General features: G+C 48.0%; 1 protein-coding gene across 1 annotated transcript in view; it reads left to right on the top strand.

Moving 5' to 3' along the window:
• The window catches only part of LOC119394666 (cytochrome P450 3A19-like), an 81,224-nt gene that overhangs the window by 16,001 nt on the left and 42,619 nt on the right, over positions 1-22,604 (top strand). Inside the window, exon 4 of the mRNA XM_049415941.1 lies at positions 15,028-15,151. Coding sequence (XP_049271898.1) covers positions 15,028-15,151 — 124 coding nt within the window. The remainder of the gene's footprint in view (positions 1-15,027; positions 15,152-22,604) is intronic.

Here is a 22,604-nt window from a genome sequence, read left to right as displayed (position 1 = left end):
TCTCGCAGAGACAAATACGTATGATCAAGAAATGTGGCGGAGACGTACAACCACCATTGGTGCATTCCGTGCATCGATTAGGAAAGTGCGCTGCAATGTACCAAGAAAAAATACGCCCTTTTCTTTTCGTTACAATACAAAACCTGTAGTCGAAGTCCGACAACGAAAGTGCAGACAAAACGTGCGCTAACAAAAACTCGCACAGTACAGAACTCAGGACGGCTGAGAGCATCGTCCGTGCTTGAATGTTTTTTTCACTATAAGCAGTGATTCGTTCGCACTACGAGCCCGTTCGGCGCGAACGTGGTACGAGCAAGCGGTTTTCCGCAGCTACGATCTCGCGCCACGCATACAAAGGCGTGCACAGTCAGCGAAGTGATTCGTAATTGCTGCTAACTTCAGCTGAGCCGCTTGACATGCCTTGCCAGATGCAACGTAGTTTACTCCGTAACCTCAGACGAGCAGCGCGATGTAACGACGAATGGAAACCGGACGGTGGTGTTCGTAGATGGCGTGCGAAGCGACGAGCCAGGTGCGTTACGAAAAGCCTGAATGCGCGGCTGATGGTGTTTGGTACTCTTTTTTCCAGTGATGCACTGCGCAAGCCCGTGGTGGCGCGCGCGCGACATTTAGGAAAGGTCCATTGAGGCAGCTTGCAAGAAGTTTTTTCTGTGTGATAGTATCAATCTTCACAGTAATAAATAACGTATCTTGAAATCCATGTTGCTGCTTTACTTTTCCACGAGTGAATGTTTCCACATCGCAGTGTTTCACGGCACTGTGTATCTCTGTTTCATGAAAGCGGATTTGCTCTTACATCACAGTCATATTTTGTCATAGCCATCTACTCGGCGGAGGACATGTTTTTTCAGCAATATATTTCATAAACACAGCTTGTGCATTGCGCAGTCTTCAGTTTGCACCTTTTGCAGGCGTTGACGAGAGAGTATCTCTTATTTGTCCGCACCCCCCCCCCCCCAAGCCGATTATTTCTGGCGCGTGCGCCCTCAGCGTCGAGCAGATCAAGCCGAACGACCAGATACCGTAAAATCCCGAGTGATAGCCCCCCTGATCTCCTCCAGAGCCCTTACTCATGTATGAGCTTGGCCCTTCACCGCCGCACCCTCTCGCGCTATCCACCAGTGATCAAATCCCCATCTGCGCTTGCGCAGGGTGGCCTCATTCCCCTACCTCTCACTGCTGTGGACGATCCCTGACAAATCCCTCGACCAGTAAGATGAGATAAGTGCATGGAGGAAGGAAATAAGTGCTCCTTAGTCAAAAGGAGGTGGAAGAGGAAACAGATGAAAAGAGGAGGAGCTTAGACGGTTCTTAGACCGGCTGGCTACCCTCCATGTATTTGTGTCATCTTGGTGGTTGGGGATTGCTGATGGATCGTCCACAGCAGTGAGAGGCACAAGGATGAGGCCAGCCTGCTTAGGTGCAGAGAGGAAGTTGATCCCCGGCGCATAGCGTGAGAGGGTGCGGCGATGAAAGTCTGAGCTGAGACACGAGTGAGGACACTGGAGGAGGAAATCTCGCACAGCACATGCGTTATGCGGCTTGCTTGGGCGTCGGTATCTTTGTGGGTGTTCCTATGTGCACATATAGGAATAAACAAGGCACGCAAAACAAATATCGCAGAAAGCCAACTTGCCTAGGTGAAAGCATATAACGCAGGTTGCCTTCAAAGGAGCATTACAGTTTTCACGAAGTCTCACGTAGCAACAAAAATGGAGCAAAAAAAGCATCGTTTCGAGCAATAACTGCAATATGCTGAGTAACGAAGACTCACTTAATTTAGGGTCCAAAAGGGTAAGCTTGAATCGCTTCTATTTTTATGCTTACGTGAGACCGGATGCAATGGCAAAAACCACAGTTAGAAACTTGAAAGCAACTTACGAACCAACAGAGAGCAGCTGGCACGGAACATTGCTCATGTAATGTGCTCTCATTTTCAGCACAACGCCAAGCGAAAGTAAAAGAATAATACTGCGCCGGATAAGCATAGGGCCGACTTAATTTGGTTTCTCCAAAACACCGTACTTGTCAGGATAATTTTGTACGTCCGGTTGTCACGAAAAGCATCGCTCATAGGACACAGGTAATTTCCTATGAGTCTTTCATGTTTTCGCTTCAAACGTTCACTTCCACCAGATCACAAAGAAGGCGGAGCTATGGAGTTTCAGCTTAGCGTAGTTGACTTCATCCTTGCTGCAGTTGCTGGCTTTCTGGCCTACACGTGAGTAAAGAAACTTATTGTTTGTATACCTGTGCGCAGGAAGAATAATAAGCTTTATTTAGTGAAGCGAGCCGACGCAGTGTCGTTCAAAATCTGTGATCTTTCAAATTTTAGAGGAACACATCAAGAAAGGTACAAACATGTCTTATTAAACGCGTAAGCATTTGTTATGCCGGCTGAACGAGAAAACTGTCCGTTTCTTCCTCAGTCACGTAAGACGACCATCGCCATAACGAAGTAAAAGAACAAAACAAAATAAAATTTCACCCCGGTGCTGGGGTTCGGACCCAGGCCCCCAAGCTCCGAAGGCTCGTGTCTTGACCCCTGGGCTACACACCCTTTCATAACAGTGAAGACGTATAGCAAATCGTTCCTTGTCCGACGAACCCAAAAACTATCATCATCATAAAGGGGTATGTGCCACAGAAATGGGGTAAATCCCACTACTCACCACCGGTCCACTAAAAATGAAGAAGGCAACAGTCGGTCCAACACATGGCTGCGAAGCGGTGAGCTGAAGACCCTGAGTGCGTACAACGAGAGAATACGAGGGAACGAGAAAGGCAACGGCGGCTGCGAGAGGACCCGGAAGCGATGGAAGGCCTACGCCGACGACGTCGTGCCCTAGATCTATGAGAGGTGCGAACGCTCGGTTTCAGCGCGAAGTCTCTGGAGTCTGGACATCCGTGTCGTGTCTGTGACTGCCTGTAGTTTGACTCGAACCTCTCTGCGCTGAGAATCAACGTATAAACAACCTAGCATCACGTAGCTAAAGCCTAGCAATGACTTAGAAGCAACCTAGAAACAACCTGAACTAATACGGCGATCTGGGCGAGTTGGTATATTAACATCTTCGGGTAAGCGTGCAGCGCGTGAGCTAATTGTGTAACTTAAACGCATTTCTGTTTGTGCAAGAAATAAATCTTTCAGTTGCGAGTCAGCGCTCGCGTCGTCCGTTTCTCGTCCCTTGTCTGTGCCGCGCTGTACGTTTACCCGAAGAACATAGAAACACCTGCATCCTCTAGCCAAGGCTTAGAAAAACCTAGAAGCAACTAGATTAGTCTTCAGAATCACCCAGTTTCGCTGTTTCAAGCATCGAGTGGCTTAGTGTAAGCTTCACCATTTTTTAAGTTAGATCATCGCAATACATCATTAAAAAGAATGGGAGTAAAACACGTTAGCCTACTTCGGTTTACATTAAAATTCCTTCAGTTAAGACAATTCATCGAAAACATCAATCCCGACAGGCGGTGCTGTTTCATATATGAAATCATCACATATACAGCGGACAATTCCTATAAAGTTATCCCTCGATGACTTCGTCTTAACGTCAGCGTGTGCACTGAAAAACGCGCTTTCCACAAACTGTGGAGGCCCAGAAGCATGGTGATATGTGGCATCTTTCTTTCTAAAAGAGCCAAATCCAGAAACAAAAACTGGGCTATATTCATGGTAATGTAGAGCAGCCCAAAGTGTCGTTCCCATTTAAAACGTTTGTAATCACAGTAGGGCAATTGCTGGTTGCAACGAAAATCGAAAATGAGCCAAATCCTGCCCTGGTTTGAATCAAGCTGAGCCAGATTAATCAAACCAGTGCTTCGTTAATAATCGTGACCAAAACAACCAGCGTGGCCGCGTCCAATTGGTTTAAATTCTGACCTAGTTGCTTTTTTGTCGTGAATTCGCTCTAAAATTGACTTTTTTTCCGGAGAGTTCGTACTTACTGAAGGGCATGATATTGTTGCGTGGTTTTACCTACGCTAAGAGGGCATAGTGGGATATACCCTGAAAAGGGAGCTGAAAAAGAGGTGAAGAAGTCGACGTTGTGTTGTGAGCTGTGCTGTGCCTTGATACTGACTCAGTATTGTATTTTTTCCCCGTAACATTTTTGGTGGAGGTGCGGGGTACTTTTTTTTGACGACGGAGCTCCGCAGTGGACGCCTCCTTAAGTCTGCAACCATGGCTCCGGGTGAAGACACGCCTTCGCCAGCTACGTCGGCAACATCTCCGACAACAACAACCCAGTACGTCGCTTTAACGCAACCCCGTGACCCCGGCACCTTTACCGGGGAGAACAACATCGATGTGGACAAGTGGCTCAGCATGTACGAGCGCATCAGCAAGCAATATGGCTGGGATCCAACCGTTATGCTGGCAAATGTCATCTTCTACCTCGACAAAACCCCTCGCGTCTGGTTTGAGACCCACGAGCACGAAGTCACAAGCTGGGACATGTTTAAACAACAGCTCCGTGACCTTTTCGGCAACCCATTTGGGCAAAAGCTTGCTGCACGGAAAGAATTGGCCGTACGTACTCAAACGTCAACCGAGCCCTACTTGACCTATATTCAAGAAGTGTTAGCCTTGTGTCAAAAGGTTGACCACAACATGCCCGAGGCTGACAAGATTTCACACATTTTGAAGGGTATCGCAGACGATGCGTTCAATCTGCTCGTCTTTACCAACGTCACGACCATCGACGCCGTAATTAAGGAGTGTCGCCGCCTGGAACAAGCGAAGAGTCGGCGCATTCCGCACCAGTTCCATCGTCTCCCCAACACCGCTGCAACATCGTCTTGCGAAGGAACCCCTTTTCAGCCGTCCACAACTGACGATGTGACACGCATCGTCCGACGCGAACTCGAGGCTGTGTGCCCGGCTGCCCATAAACCGACGTTGTCCGAGACACCGGCCCCGGCTGTCGCCCTGATCCAGGCCGTTGTCCGCCAGGAATTCGCCAATCTGGGTCTGTGTTCCACTGTATGTGCCATGAACAATACTGACACCTCCGTAGCCTCTGAGACAACACGCCGCCGTCAGTACCCTCTTCGTTCCAGGAACCCTTTTGAATGGCGAACAGCAGATGATAAGCCGATCTGCTTCCGCTGCGGTCGTGCAGGCCACGTTGCTCGTTACTGTCGCAGTCAGTGGCCCTCTACTCCTCCTAGCCAGTATCCCGCTTACAACGGCCCCTTCCGCACAATGAATCGCCGTTATCCGAACCGCACTGAGTCTTCAGCATTCGCCGCCCCTGAGGACTATGGCCGCACCTTCTCATCGTCGCCGCCTCCAGGCCGTTCCTCTCGCTCACCAACGCGCCGCCGCTCGCCCTCGCCGTCATTTAGCCGCCGCATGTCTCCGGAAAACTAGGCTGCGCAGCTTCTGGAGGTGAAGCTGCCCTGTCGACGTTAACCAAAAATCCTCTGTTGCCCTTACGTCTACACCAGAACACACTTGAAGTACATGTTGATGGTACTCCTGTTCAAGCTTTGATCGACACAGGCGCTCACGTCTCTGTCATGAGTGCGGATTTTCGTCGTCGCATGAAGAAGATTCTGACGCCACCCTTGACCAATGTGGTACAAGTCGCGGATGGCGGCACCGTTCCTGTCGTTGGGATGTGTACAGCTCAGCTTACCGTTGCCGGTTATCAGGTGGTCGTCCTTTTCACTGTCCTTGCCACATGTCCCCACGACCTCATACTTGGGCTGGATTTTCTGGCAACCAACTCTGCGCTTATTAATTGCTCCGCCGGTGTGCTGCGCCTTGAACTGCCACAACTCAGTGACCCCCCGTCCCAACCTTCGTGCCGATTACATTGCAGCGACTTTATTCATCTGCCCCAGCAATCTGTTACGTACGTCGATATGTTGTGCTCACCAGCTGTGCCAGACGGTGACTACTACGCTGCGCCTCTTCCCGACTTGCTGCTCACGCATTGTGTTGCTGTTCCCTATACGGTTCTCAGCATCACGGCCAACAGAACCTGGCTACCGGTGGTAAATTTCGGCTTCGCAAATCAAGTGCTCCCACAAGGCATTTCCGTAGCCCACATTTGTTCGCTACTAGATTCACCGGTCGAAGCTTTCGCCTTGGATGCCGCTGTTCCTACGCAGCGGACGCCACCGACAACCAATTGTGGCAGCCGTCAAATTTTTAACATGATCGCCGCTGACCTTCCGCCTGAACACGTTGAAGCCCTCCAGCGCGTTCTCGAGTCCTACCAGGACATTTTTGATTTCGGTGACCGACCTCTAGGGCAGACGTCCGTTGTCCAGCATCGCATACACACAGGTGATGCCAACCCTGTTCACCGCCGCCCCTACAGAGTGTCTGCGTCTGAGCGGAGCGTCATCCAACAGGAAGTAAATAAGATGCTAGCGAAGGACATTATAGAGCCGTCTTCCAGTCCCTGGGCGTCTCCGGTCGTGTTAGTTAAAAAGAAGGACGGATCGTGGCGCTTTTGTGTGGACTATCGCCATCTCAACAACATCACAAGGAAACACGCCTACCCTCTACCTCGAATTGACGACGCCCTTGATTGTCTGCATGGTGCCGCGTACTTCTCTTCCATCGACCTCCGTTCCGGATATTGGCAGATCGCTGTGGATCCCGCGGACCGAGAGAAGACGGCCTTTGTAACACCCGACGGCCTTTACCAGTTCAAGGTCATGCCTTTCGGCCTATGTAATGCCCCAGCCACATTCGAACGAATGATGGATTCTCTGCTTCACGGCTTCAAGTGGTCTACGTGTCTATGTTATTTAGACGACGTAATTGTGTTTTCGCCCACGTTCGAAACGCACCTTGAGAGACTCTCAGCAATTCTTGAAGTGTTCCGTCTCGCCGGACTTCAGCTTAATTCGTCCAAGTGCCGGTTCGGCCGTCGCCGCATTACGATCCTTGGGCATATTGTTGATGCCTCCGGCGTACAACCTGATCCGGAAAAAATTCGAGCCGTGAAGGACTTCCCTGTGCCGAAAACCGCCAAAGATGTTCGCAGCTTTGTGGGACTCTGCTCCTACTTTCGGCGGTTTGTCAAAGACTTCGCCGAAATTGCTAGACCTCTCACGGACCTGCTCAAACAAGACACGCCCTTTAACTGGGGTCCCTCGCAAGCAGCAGCTTTCTCCAAGCTCGTCACACTGCTCACATCTTCCCCTGTTCTGGCCCACTTCGACCCTGCCGCGCCAACCGAAGTCCGCACTGACGCCAGTGGTTACGGAATCGGCGCTGTGTTGGCCCAGCGACAACGTGGGCAGAATCACGTGATAGCTTATGCTAGCAGGCTGCTGTCCACTTCGGAGCGCAATTATTCAATTACGGAGCGCGAATGCCTCGCTCTGGTATGGGCAGTTGCGAAATTTCGTCCTTATTTATACGGCCGACAGTTTACAGTGCTCACCGACCATCATGCCCTTTGTTGGCTCGCCTCTTTGAAAGATCCCACAGGACGTCTCGCTCGCTGGGCACTCCGTTTGCAGGAGTATACCTACACGGTCGTGTACAAGAGTGGAAAACTGCACCAAGATGCGGATTGCCTATCCCGCTACCCTGTGGCTGACCGGCCCTCTACGAGCACTGCCTCGACCGACAGCGTATTTTCCCTCTCTCAGCTGCTTCGCCTCGGCGACGAGCAGCGTCGGGATCCGCATATCAGTCAAATAATGCAAAGGCTGCGATCCTCCCCGCACGACGCCTCTGTACGCATGTTTGAATTCAAAGATGACACCTTATATCGGCGTAATTTGTCACCCGCCGGACCCGCTCTACTGCCGGTCGTACCAAAGCACCTGCGTTCCACAGTCCTCCACGAGCTTCATGACGCCCCAACCGCTGGTCACCTTGGCGTTTCTCGCACGTATGACCGTGTGCGCCGCCGCTTCTACTGGCCTGGCCTTGCACGCTCTGTGCGGCGTTATGTCAACGCCTGCGAGGTTTGTCAGCGCCGCAAGAAGCCGTCGGGACTTCCTGCTGGGTATCTTCAGCCTATCGACATCCCACCGGAGCCCTTCTTCCGAGTCGGTTTGGACCTTCTCGGTCCCTTTCCAACATCCACTTCAGGAAACAAGTGGGTTGCAGTTGCTACCGATTACGCGACCCGCTATGCAATCACGCGAGCCCTTCCAACCAGCTGCGCTACAGACGTCGCTGATTTTTTACTTCGGGATCTTATTTTAGTGCACGGTGCCCCACGACAACTGTTGACAGACCGAGGCCGTACTTTCCTTTCACAAGTGATTGACGATATCCTGCGTTCCTGTTCCACCCAGCATAAGCTCACGACCTCTTACCATCCCCAGACAAACGGGCTGACAGAGCGCTTAAACCGGACCCTGACAGACATGCTTTCGAAATACGTGTCGACCGACCATCGTGACTGGGACCTTGCACTGCCCTACGTGACGTTCGCGTACAATTCCTCCCGGCACGACACTGCTGGATACTCACCGTTTTACCTTTTGTTTGGACGCGAACCAACGTTGCCATTGGATACCTTCCTTCCGGCTGCTGCAGAGTCGACCACGGAATACGCACGCGACGCTATTGCCCGCGCTAACCACGCCCGTCATCTTGCCCGCCACAGATTGACGGCTTCTCAAGAAAGACAGAAGCACCGTTACGACGAGCGGCATCGTGACGAACGTTTTCCAACGGGTTCCCTCGTTCTTCTCTGGTCCCCAACGCGACGTGCCGGTCTCTCTGAGAAGCTACTTTCTCGATACACGGGGCCATACCGCGTGCTCCGACAATTGACAGACGTTACATACGAAATCGTCCCGGCTAGTCCTACAAACTCTTCTCCTCTGTTATCCCGTGACGTCGTCCACGTATCCAGGCTCAAGCGTTACCACCCACCTTCTGCTGTGGTTCCATAGACGCGCCGGGTCGGCGCTTTTGCCGCCGGGGGTCGTGTTGCGTGGTTTTACCTACGCTAAGAGGGCATAGTGGGATATACCCTGAAAAGGGAGCTGAAAAAGAGGTGAAGAAGTCGACGTTGTGTTGTGAGCTGTGCTGTGCCTTGATACTGACTCAGTATTGTATATTTTCCCCGTAACAATATTGTAGGGCAAAATACGAATGGAAAGAGCAAGATGCCGACTTCCCTACTCCTGCCTGCCTGGTAGTGTTTCTTTTGGAGTTTTGCGCTACAGTATCATTTTATTCTTTCGATACAAGATACCTGAAACGGAAGACAACGGCAATGAAGCTATTGGGCACCATGAAGAAGAATAAGTCATCCTAAACGGCGCGGTATAAAACCAGCTAAGAAGCTTAAAAAAAGAAGAGCTGAAGCATTTTTTGGAGGCCTTCAATAGATGCGAGGAACAAGAAAACGCCCCCAACAGTCCAGGACATTGCGCCTGTTTACAGGAAGGGCCACACACTCTGCTAGTCTAGTCATCGCCACCACGCAAATAAAACAAAGGGTGGCATCGGCAAAAGCACAAGATGGCGGTAATTTTGTCGCGAAATATTACTTTATCGCTCATTCGCTGCCATTTAGATTACTTTTGCGCCGTGAATTCAAGCCCAAATGAAGTGTGCCAATCAATATAACAGCCAAATCCAAATTTTATTCCTGAATACCGACGATATGGGGCAATGTGGATTTTAGTCGCAATATAGGTTTTAAGTATTTTGGTGACAAGAGCACACTGGCAAAAAAGATTGTTGGTGCAGGCCTGACCATATTGTCAGTACCAAACAACTGCATTTTACACCGTATCATTTAAAGTGGATTTGACTATTTTAGAAAAAGGTGCCACAGATGAAATGGTATACCATGCTCATTGTATCTGTTGGCAATAGGTATTATCGGTAGGTCTTTTTTGAGGGTTCTTTGAAGCACGTCCCAAGATTCAATAAATGCATGATCAAATGTTTCCGGCTTATTGCACACACATGCTTTCAGAATGACATCATATCTGAACCATGTGAATGCGCCGTACCGGCGATACAAAACGAATTTAGAAAGAGAACACCTTCTATGAACGCTTCATTGAATTTTGTAATAGTGGTGCAGGGAGTAGTGGTGGATGGACTGACTGCCGCATCACTTAGACTGACCCGTCCCTTAGACAACTCGCAAAGGAGATTCCACGTGGCATTTTCTTGAACTCTCATACAGAAGTTGCAGGCCATTAAAAGATTGTTTATGCTGTAGTAGCAATGCAATGGAATTTTCATGGTGCTCTATCGCCACATCTGGCCCTTGCGCCACTGAAAACCTCATATCATCATCATGCAATAAAATTTCAAAATTACCTGCAGCGCTTTACTTTATTTGGCCGAGCTTTTCACTGACTACTATTTGTCTAGCATGATACATAACCGCAATTCAATGCGATTAACTGAAGCTGCACATGTTCATTCATTGCCTGTTTTCTCTACCATGACGCCCTCTGAGGGAATCTAAACGTAAAATAATGACAAGTACTTATGTGAAATATGACACTCCTCACTTTACGATGGCCCCAAACAATTGTCATACGTCACTAATGTATTTCTACTCAAACAATATTCTAGCGGAGATTACATATCAATGATCAGAGAGAGAGAGAGAGATACACTCGAATGAGGGACATGCAGGTAAGTAACCGGAACTGAGACATGTCTGTTTTGCTACTCTAGACAAGGCAAAAGGGAAAAGAAATATGAAGAGTGGAAAAAATAGTGTCCTGAGCACCTAGGCGTGTACAGTACAACGAACGGTGTCTGTCTAATAGACCGTCACCCCGTAAAAATTTCAATAAAATCTTCACAGCCTTTGGCCCAGAGGACAGTCAAGGTCGCATTCTAGGCTGTCTGTTACGAAAGGGATCTGCCGTCAATGCGGGCAAACATGGCCGCTAGCGATAGCCTGTGCGGGCTGTAGCGATGGCCGCGGCAAAGAACATCGTCCGATAGTTTCTCCGCTGCCGTTGTGATTGCAAGCAGCACTGTCATCCATGCCGATTTGGAAGGCAAAAGACTTACAACAAGCCAAAGCAGGCAAAGTACCATTGTCGCAAGTCGAGAGACTACAGATAGAAGTCCAAGAAACGGGTAAAGTTGGTGCAAACACATGCTCTGCAAACATGGCGTGTTCCATAAGGATCTTACACTTGCACGGCTTTATTTGCGAGTTCGCGAATTTCCATTGCTGCATGTGTTCTTGAGAACGGAAGGTAGGCTTCTTCGCCATCTTCCTGTGCAGATCTAGCGGAGCACAATTTCGTGTGCAGATGTTCGCTGCCCATTTCGCCACAGTTACATCGGATACACTAAAACGTGGTATCGAGTCCTTGATCAACGAGGTTATGAAGCAGCCCCCCCCCCCCAATTTCTAGGACTAGTTGTTCGTGAGGTGCATGACGTAAGGCGGAAATCAAACATTGAATCAAACATTGCCTCGGAGCCCGCAATCACGCTCCATTTCTTGGATGGCTCATTACAATCACACGAAATGCGCTGCGAATAGCAGCAAGTGCCGCGGATATCGACGATGCCTGGTCGTATAGTCTACTATACTGCTGTGGTTTTAGAGCGCAGCTCTTAGGCGCCCGTTCCTGCGTTGAGTGACGTCGCCGTCGTCGTCGGCGCAACCGATAGAGCAAACGAGGACGAAAGATGGCGAACGCAGAGCGCAGAGAGGCGCTGTGTTGGCGTCTGCAACGCCTCGTGCCTCCTCGCGCTTCTTGTGAAAGCGCAATGCATGCCTCTAGCGCACGGGCACGAGAAAGTCGGTTGACCTGTGAGGCTTGGGAGAGGAAGAAGACGTGCTGTGGTCGAAGGGATACTTTGTGTGTGGAACGCTCTAGCGGAGTCTTAGACTTTGAATCTAGTTTTCCGGACACAAGTTCGCCTATAATACCAAGCCTTAGAGCGCAGCTCTTAGGCGCCCGTTTCTGCGTTGAGCAGCGGTGTCATGACCGGCAGAGCGAACGACGAAAGAGAGCGAACGTGGAGCGCAGCGAAGGATGAAAGACGGCGATAGCGAGGAGAGCCTGAGGAGGAGGGAAGGACAGTGGTGAGAGAACAGGTTCCGCGGCGCCAGAATAGTGCGCACGGTCGCCGATGACATAATCATTAAGGTATGTGAAGAGGGCATCCACCGATACCATATATGGAAAGGAAGCGCTGCATGAACAGAGACCTGTCTGCGGCGGCTTTCATGGAACGCGCCCACGCGCTGCCTTCCGCGGTCTCCCGGTTAGCGAGGCCATTCACACTTCAACTTATCGCAAAAATCAAACCCAATCAAATGCGCTCAGAATTCGCATTAGGCAGTATCGTAATCGAGGGTGAATTTCTTCATGGAAACATCACCGACGCTGCGTACCAGTCCACCGCGGTTGAACAATCCGCACAGATGGCTATGCTCGTTGTGTCTCGTATAGCAAAAGCAGAAAAACTTCAACGCTCTAGACGAAAGTTGTGTTTTTGTCAGCACTCCTGGTGCCTTGAGTAGAACTGGTCGATGAGCCGAGCACCACAGTGGAATCGGAGCTTTCGCTGGAGCTGTATAGCCGTTTGGAAGGTACACTTTAGAGGACATGACTGTCTGACAAAACGATGAAGGTAATCAGTTTACTGGTAGCCTCAGCTGTTCACCTAGCATCATATCAATCCAAGGCAAGCTCTGAGAGCCCTGGCCTGAACGCTTTGGAGTGCGCGGATGGTAGTTCTGCAGGTATTGGCCAGCACAGGCAAGACGTATTGCGAATACCTAAGAAAGAGCGTCCTGCATAGTTGCATCATAGCACACAGAGAAGTCCCACAGCATTTTCCTCGAAGAAACTTGAATAGATGAGAAATGTCGGCCAGGAGCTCGATTAGGTAAGCTACACCAGGGTGGTTGCAGAGGTCACGATCGATGATTACGCCTAAGAATATCTGCATCTTGACATCTTGACATTCGCACCCACCTATGCAAACATATTCATGGCAATTCTGGAAACAGACTTCCTGGCTCGCTGCGCAGACAAACCCCACACATACCTTCGGTATATTGATGACATATTTATAATATGGGGTCATGGCAGGGACAATCTAGCTAAATTTACACCATTCCTAAACTCCTTTCATCCAACAATAAAGTTCCCGTCCGAGACCTCAGCTGAGTGCATCAACTTACTTGACACAACTATATATCTTGAGAATGGCATATTAAAGACAACGCTGTATAAAAAACCATTTGACAAGCAACAATACCTAGATTATACTAGCCATCACCCGAAACATTGTAAACAGGGCATTATCAGGAGCCAGGCAACAAGGTTACGTCGCATATTCGTAGAAGATGAGGATTACGTAAACAGACTTACTACCCTATAAGAAACACTAGCAAACAGAAGCCATCCAAACGCGTTCCTTCATAAGGCTTACACGGACGCACTAAAACTAGACCGCACTGAGACACTCAAACCACGCCCTAAAACCACAACAACAACAACAACAACGCCTCTTCTCTCTACAAAATTTTGAAACGCTCTTCCGAACATAAACAACATCCTCACGAAATACTATCCGATTCTAACAACGAACCAGAAACTTAATAAAATCTTCCCCTAACCGCCTATGGTTGCCAACAGACGCAACGCCAATATTAAAGATATGCTCGTGCATGCAAAACTCGCAACAAGAACTACACCAACATCTAGACCCTGTGGGCGTTCCAGATGTTCCACATGTAAACATATACAGCCAACCACCAACGTAAAAGCATAGCATCCGATTACCTTCACAGGGTAACATCGAACTTTACGTGCACCTCAAACAACCTGATCTACTGCATTGAATGTACCACCTGTAAAAAACAGTACATAGGCGAAACTGGAAAACCAATTCAGGTAAGACTGAACGGGCCCCGCGCAGACACAAAGCCTTAATTACCCAAAACCAGTAGCCAGCCACTTCAATCAACAAGACCACAATTTCGATAAAGCCAAAACTTTACATTCTACAAACGAATTTCCGGTCACCACGTGAAAGGAAATACATGAAATCGTATTTGATAAACAAATTTCAATCCCTACACCCGTCAGGAATAAATCTTGCACGTGGTAATTTGGAATCACTAGAAGCCATAGCATGATTTCTATAATATTAAGAGACATAAAGTACGCTCAGCTTTAAAAAAAACCTTAACCTATTCGCAAAATAAAATCCCGACCAGCTGCCATAATACACGATCAATGTCCTTTTTGTAAAATCTCTTAGTCTTGCATGTATAAATGTGCACATATGTGTGTATATGTTATACTCCTAAGTAAATGTTTGTCAGTTAGGAATATCATTCTTGTGTGACGCACAGAGATTGGATGGATAATCACTGATTGCCGCTTTATCACTGAAGCACGTAGCATGGGAAAAAGGTACGCGTCAGCACGTGTGCTCGCGCATTCTTGCATAGACGCACAAAAATACAGCCACCTGCGTGCAAGCACGCGCAAGCACTTTCTTTCTGGCCTCATATCTGTACAACAATACTGGAATGATTGTTCATTTTGGCAAACAATCACGCAGGCGAGCTCAGGTTATTTCAGGGAGATATTCTATCAGCTAGACCTTCTGTAAATAATTTTAGTGCACGTAATTTCTTCGAAAAATGGCCAGTGTTGGACCGGTAAGAGCTTATAATGAACTAGCGTGTCTGGAATAATACACACTACACATTTAGGCTGAACAGCATTTGACAAGTAGGAGCACTGCATTACAGCACACATAATCTTGCACGATTAAAAGTTCTGACTTGCCTCTTCAGACCCCTCGTCCCTCTACGGGGACATTGGTTATTACGTTCTCACGTGAAACTGTTTTGATAGACTATAGCGAGAGTCCCTGTCGGTAGACGAGAATTCTGGATCTATATGTGAAAAAAACAAAACAAAGCAACATGCCTTCAGCTCACACTGGAAGGTTTCACTCGCGACATTGCTGTCGGGTTTGAGGAGGCTGTAACAGTTTACCTATCCTTTCTGTCGACAATGATGGCAGCTATTGCTTTCTTTCTCCAACAGCTTCAGCGAGGAGAATGTAGGATCCATCCGTCCGTACACATATCTTCCTTTCGGCGCTGGGCCACGGAACTGCATCGGAAGCCGCTTCTTCCTTCAAACCATCAGGCTTTGCCTGTTTCATTCGGTGCGTAGAGTTCAGTTCACTCGCACTAACAAGACTAAGGTATATAATGTTTTTCTTTGGTCACGCTAGCGCGCAGGTAGCTGTCAACAAGAAAGAAAGCTGTGTGTTGTGCTACACTGTACATTTCGAAGTTCAGTTATCTTTACCGTTAAGTGCGAGCATGTTTCCCGGAAATGAACAGCGCTTGGGGGCTATGAACGAGTGCATGTCCTGAGGAAATATACAACGGTTTTGTATCGCCCTTCAGCATCGCAACACTTTGCACGTGAACAGGCAGTTCCGTTAAGTACACAAAGTCTAGAAGATACCGGTGGGGCTGATCATAGATCCACTTCTATAGGTCTTTCGGGCTGGTGTGGTGAAGTCACACAGGCCGTATAGGTGGCGTTTACGAGAAGTTTTTATTATATGATGGTTAAAATGATTCATTTTTACTCTACATACACGGAACTTCGTGGAAACAAACATTTATGTTTCGACGTCGTGAAGGTTCCTTTGAACATCAAGAGAGGGCTCGGTGGCTTGAGTATAGGAGACGTCACTCTTGGAATACGGAAAAGGCCAGATCGACGCCTCTGAGGTGTGTGTCAAGAAAGAATGCATAATGAACAAGATAACTAACTGCATGTTCAATGACAATTACACGGAGAAACAAACTCCTCCACTGATGAAAATGTCTGCTCCAATTGAAGTTTGTAAGAAAGCTTTCCCCTATATAGGCTAATAGGATCAATGGTCACGGTAATAAATATTGTAGCTGTTGCTTGTTGCTTACTTTTTCACAAGTAAATGTTTTAATAAGGCAGCGTTTCACAGCACTTTGTGCACACTCTATCACCTCTGTTTTATGAAAGCGCGTTTCCTCTTACATGTCGGTCCTGGTTAGTTATGACCATCCCCATTATGGCGCATGCGCGGCCCTGGCGTCGAATTTCTGAGGTACCCTGCGGCAGAAGTGAGGGCTTCAACAAAGGCCTTTAGCGTATCTGGTATTCCGGTAAACGGAAATCCGGACTCCGACATTACCGGAAGACCGTCCGTTCACGGGACGCTCGTAGCGCATATTTTGAAAACGCTTGACCTAACCACAATTACAGACATGCTATTTTGTGCTTGACGAACATCTTGCCGAAATAGAGAATCAAATAAAAAACGCGTTCACAACTACGCCACTAACAAAGATTTGCAGCAGCTGAGAAAGAAGCATACACAGTTGACAACAATAGCTGCGTTGCCAGATTGATTTCTGCGCCACGGTAATAAATATTACCGCGGCTGACCAGCTGGCGTGACCACCTCGTCCGTTCACGTTTGCGTCATAGATAAACCTGCATTCCGCCAATGCGCTTGTGTATATTGTAATACCGGATATGCTGAAAGCAGTGTTTCCGCGCCGTGTTTCCGTGTTTCCACGCACCTGGTGTATCAGGGCGCGCAATCGGAGCTTGTCGAGGTGTTGTGAGGTGACAGGCAGCGTGAAGTGCTCTCTCATTGCTGCCGCTGCTCTTTGTCACGTCAGCGTTGTCACATCGATTGCTCCTAGAAGTCGAGTGATAGCTTCGCATCTTCACTTTTGCTTGCATGACGCAATGCTTCCTATTGTACCTTCACTTCGTGTTTACTGCAATTTTCGCGGTTTAGAGTTGTCCAAACGCCACTTCTTGTAGTTTAATACATTCAAATCGATATGATTGTTCTACCATTACGGGGAGACGGCAACTTCTTTTTTCATTTCCTCAAAGTATATCGCCGATGGATATTATGAATATTCATTGGAGTTATGAAGAGTGATGATGAGGCTCTTGATTCGTGATAGTAATGCTTCCGCAGCGGGAGTAATAGCTAGCCCCGAAGTGATGCTGTTGAATGTCAGTTCAGCAACAAACTGCACGAATCAGTTCGAAAAAAAAAATATCGCAACCCAGTGAATTTCTCACGAATTTTATTCCACTTGGTTCGACACTGTAACTGCCTTGGTGTTTGTTTTTGCAAACACGAAAGAAGTTTACATCAACAAAACGAGTACACAAAATAATATGTGCGCTATGTTTATCGCAAGTCTCCAGTTTTCATCAAAGCAAACAAATAAGATCCGCGTGAACGCATTTGAAGCTTTCAAACAGATCAGAAGGGTGGGATGTTGACGACAGAATATAATACGTGTTCGCGTGTCCTCACGCACAACAGGCCTGAGAGAACCGTGGCGAACTGCGCGTGGTTCTCACGCAATTCTTTCAAAGTTCGGGCGCAAAGTTCTCGAGCCACCATGTTTCGTTTGAATATTTTTCTGTATTTCATTGTTTTGATTTGTTGCCTGCGCCATCAACGTTGGTGCATTGCTCCGCGGTTCGAGCAATTGATCAAGGCATATGCAACGATCGAGCACCGTCAAGCCATACCTGGTACTCGAGAGGGAGACAAAGAAAGAGAGAAGGAAATTCTTCAATGGCAGAAAGGGACCATAATCAGCCTGAGTGCAATGCTTTTTCACCGGCTTTTTGCTGCTGGGAAGTGGTCTTAAGCGAAAAACAAACAAACAAACAAACAAACAAACAAACAAACAAGAAATCAAGAGACAGGTCAAAGAGGAAGCACATGCAAACAGTCGTCGGCAACTGTTTGTGTGTGCTTCCTCGTCCTAGGTATTGATTTTCGCTAGTTTTGACGCCATAGCGTTAAAGAGCTCGTTTCGCAGAAATTGCGGGGTTGGTGCCTGCGTCGGCGCCGGTGTTCGCGTCGTTGGTTGTGAGCGAAAAATCATCTTATCCGTGACCGAAAAATCGAAAAAATAAATAATAAAAATATTCGGATTCCAGTGAGAATCGAACCCCGGCTGTCTTCGTGGCAAGCAGGCGTTCTACCGCACAGCCGCGCTTTTTCTTGAAACTGCTTAAAACACACACACACACACACACACACACACACACACACACACACACACACACCACACACACACACACACCTACATGAACAATAAAGAAATATTCGGATAAAATTAATAATAAAAATATTCGGCTTCGAATGAGAATCGAACTCAGGCAGTCTGCGTGCAAACAGGCGTTCTAACCACCTGTAGACGCTATTTCATGTTTTAAATGCGAAGCATTTCTTAGCGAACCTCAGGCACTTTGGCGTTTCTATCTATCTATCTATCTATCTATCTATCTATCTATCTATCTATCTATCTATCTATCTATCTATCTATCTATCTATCTATCTATCTATCTATCTATCTATCTATCTATCTATCTATCTATCTATCTATCTATCTATCTATCTATCTAGCCGCCTACGTCTGGGCGCTCGCCTGGTCGTCTCCATAACTTGTAATATACCAAAATCGGCATAGCCGGGGATCAGTGTATGACGAACAAGATTCACTGGTCATGACATGAATAACGCAAAATACCTGTAGCGTACGTCATGAAACCCTTTCTCTCAGTCACGTGTGGCACATACCCGCATACCAGAGTTCATGTTATGCGGGTATGTGCCACAGCTTATAGAGTCTCAACAAACACAGTAACCACGAAGACACACACATTGGCACGCAAGGAAAGCGATAACAATAATGATCGCTTGGGTTTATGTTCCAAAACTACGATAAGATTATGAGAGACGCCGTAGCGAAGGGCTCCGGAAATTTTGACCATCTGGAAATCTTTAACGTGTACCGAGATCGCACAGTACACGGGCATCTAGCATTTTGCCTCCATCGAAATTCGACAGCCACGGCCGGGCCCGAACCCGCGACCTTCGGGTCAGCTGCCGCGCACCGTAACCGCTATACCACCGCCGCGGACGCAAGTGAAAGCGAGGAAGCTGAAGACAAAACACCCCTGGAAGACGCTCAACTACCATCCACTCGTCCACGTGGTTTTGGACCACGTGGATTACGCAAAAAACCGGGATAAATGCTTTCTATAATAAATCTGCCGGGAGAAACCAGGCCTCTCATCATCCCGGTGACTTCAACGTTAATTTATCATGACCCAACAACGCCTGGTTCTTTATACTGCGTGAAAGACGGCTTTGGATGTGGACAAGGCATCAAAAGACCTAGCTGCCACATCCAGGGCAGCAGACATCATGGATCATTTCATCGTAAGAGGAATCCAGGACTTCCACCAGCTGTACCATACCTCGCACTTTACTGCACTTAGACCCATTGGATCCGATTAACAAGTCCGGTCCAGCTGCTGGGGCTCACTGATCACGGTGATAATGACCTTGTTCAAGAACTGACAAGAACCCCTTTCGCACATGCACACGGGTTCGCGAAACGTGCGTGCGTTCTCCGTCATAACGGACATGTATAAGACTATAAGCATAACCACTGTAACAACTGCGAGTGTGACTGTAACGTACGTGCAGTGCGCCTGCGCGCGCCACTCGACTGTGTATATATCTAGTGAAGCTTTCCTGAATTAAGCTTAGTTGCGAGTAACGCCTGCCCTCCTGCATTCAATGTTCCTTCTTTTGTCTTGTTCGGATTCGCGTCTATCCAGTATTGAAGAATATAAGCGCTACATATCAGCTTACCGCGTCTGGTGTTGGTAACGCCCCACGTGGCTGTTGGCATCGTTAATTTCACTGCTAATTTCATGTTTTTTTTTTTTAAATTCATGGAAAGTGGACTATTATTTCTGTGAACCGCGCACTACATAATTCGTCACATTAGAATTACCTTAACATACACAACACCCGCACTGTTGCCTAGAGTAGGAGGCATTTCAAAAGTCAAGCAAACACACACAAGCGTCCAGAAGTGCAAGCCACTCCGGAACGGGCTGAAAAGTCTCCACAACACTGCGCACTTGAGCAGCTTCTTCTCGGAAGACAGAACTCGCCGATCGTGACTGGCGCGTAAAAAAGAGACTATATATGAATGTCATGTAGTGGAAGGAGTCTCCTTAACGCATGTAATATTGCGCGGCAGAAGCGTAGAATCGCGTCAGTCGTCAAAACATGTGAGTTGCGCAACGTGAGGGTGCTCTAAAGGCCCACCCATTACAAAGCGCTCAGGAACATTTAATCACCATCATCAGCAAAAGCATCAACAAAGTGAACAGCTGCGTATGTTCGCATGTTGCCTTATGGACGCGTAGTGGGCCCTTCGCTGATTCGCAGAGGGAATAATTATGGCGCACTTGTAGTAGGCATTCTAGGATAGTTTGAAACGGTCAATGTTACGCGCATAGTCGTTCGTTTGCTTACAGCATGGTTGAGACATGCACCGAGAGCCGAAGCCGGGATAGCACTTGAGAAGGCGATGCGCACGGGGCCCGATTGCGCTATCGCGTTCTACTCTTGAAGGCGATGCTCAAGCGTCCTCCAAGTTTCTTGCTTTTTTGCCGATTCACACATGAGCCAACTATCCCAGCTGAGCACACTTCTAAGGAAGGAGCTTCGGGGAGCAAATGTCACGTGAAGAACATGCGGAGCTGATGAAAGCGTCATAATAAACTCTTTCTGTGCTGTCTTAGTTTTTAATGTATACACATCTGTTATGCTACAGATGCATACTGCCCACACCAAGATATATGCACACCACGAAAGTTTTTGAAGACATACAGAAGATACATGCTGGGTAAAAACAAAGACTGGGCACAATAATTCACTGTAAGCAACTGGTCTAAACCTTCGTTCCTCTCGAGAGTATAGCGCGTATAGCGCCAAATGAATTGTCTCGATCACTCAGAGGCCGAGGGGAAACGCCGTAGTTTCAAGGCATTGTGATGCACTTCAGCCAGTTGAAGCAACAGTACACCTAAACTGAAAACGACGCCACTCCCCTTGTGTCTTCATTCCCTTCCTCCTCTACTAAAGGCGAAATAGAAGCGGGAATTGGCTTTCGCTACATCTGATGCCACTTGGAGGAAATCGCGTTGCCCGAAACTTTCCTCGCGGGAAATCATGCCGGAGACGCAAAGAGGCATTCCGTGTTGTCTATTTAGGAAAACTGCCGAGCGTGGAAAAGGCGCAGTGAGGCGCTGGGGAGGACGATGTAATGGGTGTTTGGAATAGACGCCGTCTGGAACCCGGCGTTACGAATAGTAGAGTTGGCTCAGATGCGTCCAAGCTCGCCGAAAAACTGCGTAGAAAAAACTACAAAAAGGACGTTTGCCCACACAGCTTACTTCTTTACTTTCCTATGTCTCTTAATCCACACTCGCGTTTGCGTAAAGGAACATTGTCACGGCTAGCGCCACGGCAACGTTGTGCCGGCGGAGAAGTTATGCTAAACCGAGTGAACGTGACGTTTCCGAACGGCCTGTTGGCATGCCGCTTTCCGGGAGACTCCTTTTCGTAGACTAGAGCGGCGATAAAACAAAATGGCCGGGATTGCGAAACGAGAATTCTCGGAGCTTAGCATTGCCTTCCTTTCATCGTCCCTCGTTCGTTTACGGCCGGAGCCGAGCGTGCAATTAGAACAAATCCACAAAAGTTCTCGAACGGAGTCGTTTTACGCTCATCGTAAGCAACGCAGCTTGTAGACATAGTTGCTGCTACTTGGTTAATGCCACCTTCAAATGTCTCTCATTGACGCAGGTTCTTTTGCTTCTTCGCTTGCTTTCCCAAATGTTCAGGGTCGTCGTGCTTATAGAAAAGTAAGAGGAATTGGCCTGGGGTGCGAAGTGACTTGCCGTTCCCGATAAACAGAGAAACAAATAGGAAAGTTAAAATTGTGGGTATTTGAAGATGGTTATAAGGTTTACAATGCGAACGCAAATTGGCGCTCATATTTTGCCGATTTCTACCAATTGTTCTTGTGCCTCCGTATTATATTTCTTTCCCTACTCCATATTGACTGGTTTATCACAACAGCTTTTGCTTCGGATAAGTGCCCACAATCTTTACTGCGATATCGGTTATAGCGACACCCCAAGCGAAAAGTCGGCGACGCCGTCGGTGTGATGGTCCGCGTAAAGTCCGAATCCCATATGATCCTACCGCAGCTCGTAATAGTATGCTGTGGAATCGGCGGAAAGCACGCGACTGAGCGTGCCATCTTTGTGGCGTGCGGAGGAGGAGAGAGACATTGATCGCGTCCGGCCGGGTGAGGGAACATAAGATCGACGGCTCTATCTTCTTGAACAGTTTTTTTTTCATCATTACCGCTGAGATGTCAACGAGTAAAAAAACACCACGAACACGTTCAGTTCTACCAACAACTGTCCCGTCCACTTGTATGAATATGAACGAGACAATACGAATTAAGCTGGTTGAAATGCTGCTTGCCTTACTACGAGCACCGATGTTATCAGAAGAGAAAAGGGAAGCTCGAGCGATAAGCTTGTCTAGTGAAACATACGTCACACCAACGCCTCCTCGAAAAACCACCGTTTCGTTCAATAAACTAAAATTGAAAATCATGATCTACGTGTTAGTTTTATTTTCCAGTTAGGATTCTACCAATAAGGTTGGCTGGTTACTGGCTTGATTAAAGATG

Source organism: Rhipicephalus sanguineus, chromosome 5 (assembly GCF_013339695.2).
Source record: "Rhipicephalus sanguineus isolate Rsan-2018 chromosome 5, BIME_Rsan_1.4, whole genome shotgun sequence".
Taxonomy (NCBI): Eukaryota; Metazoa; Arthropoda; class Arachnida; order Ixodida; family Ixodidae; genus Rhipicephalus; species Rhipicephalus sanguineus.
Note: the sequence above shows the minus strand (reverse complement) of the source record. Positions and strands in the feature narration are given on the sequence as shown.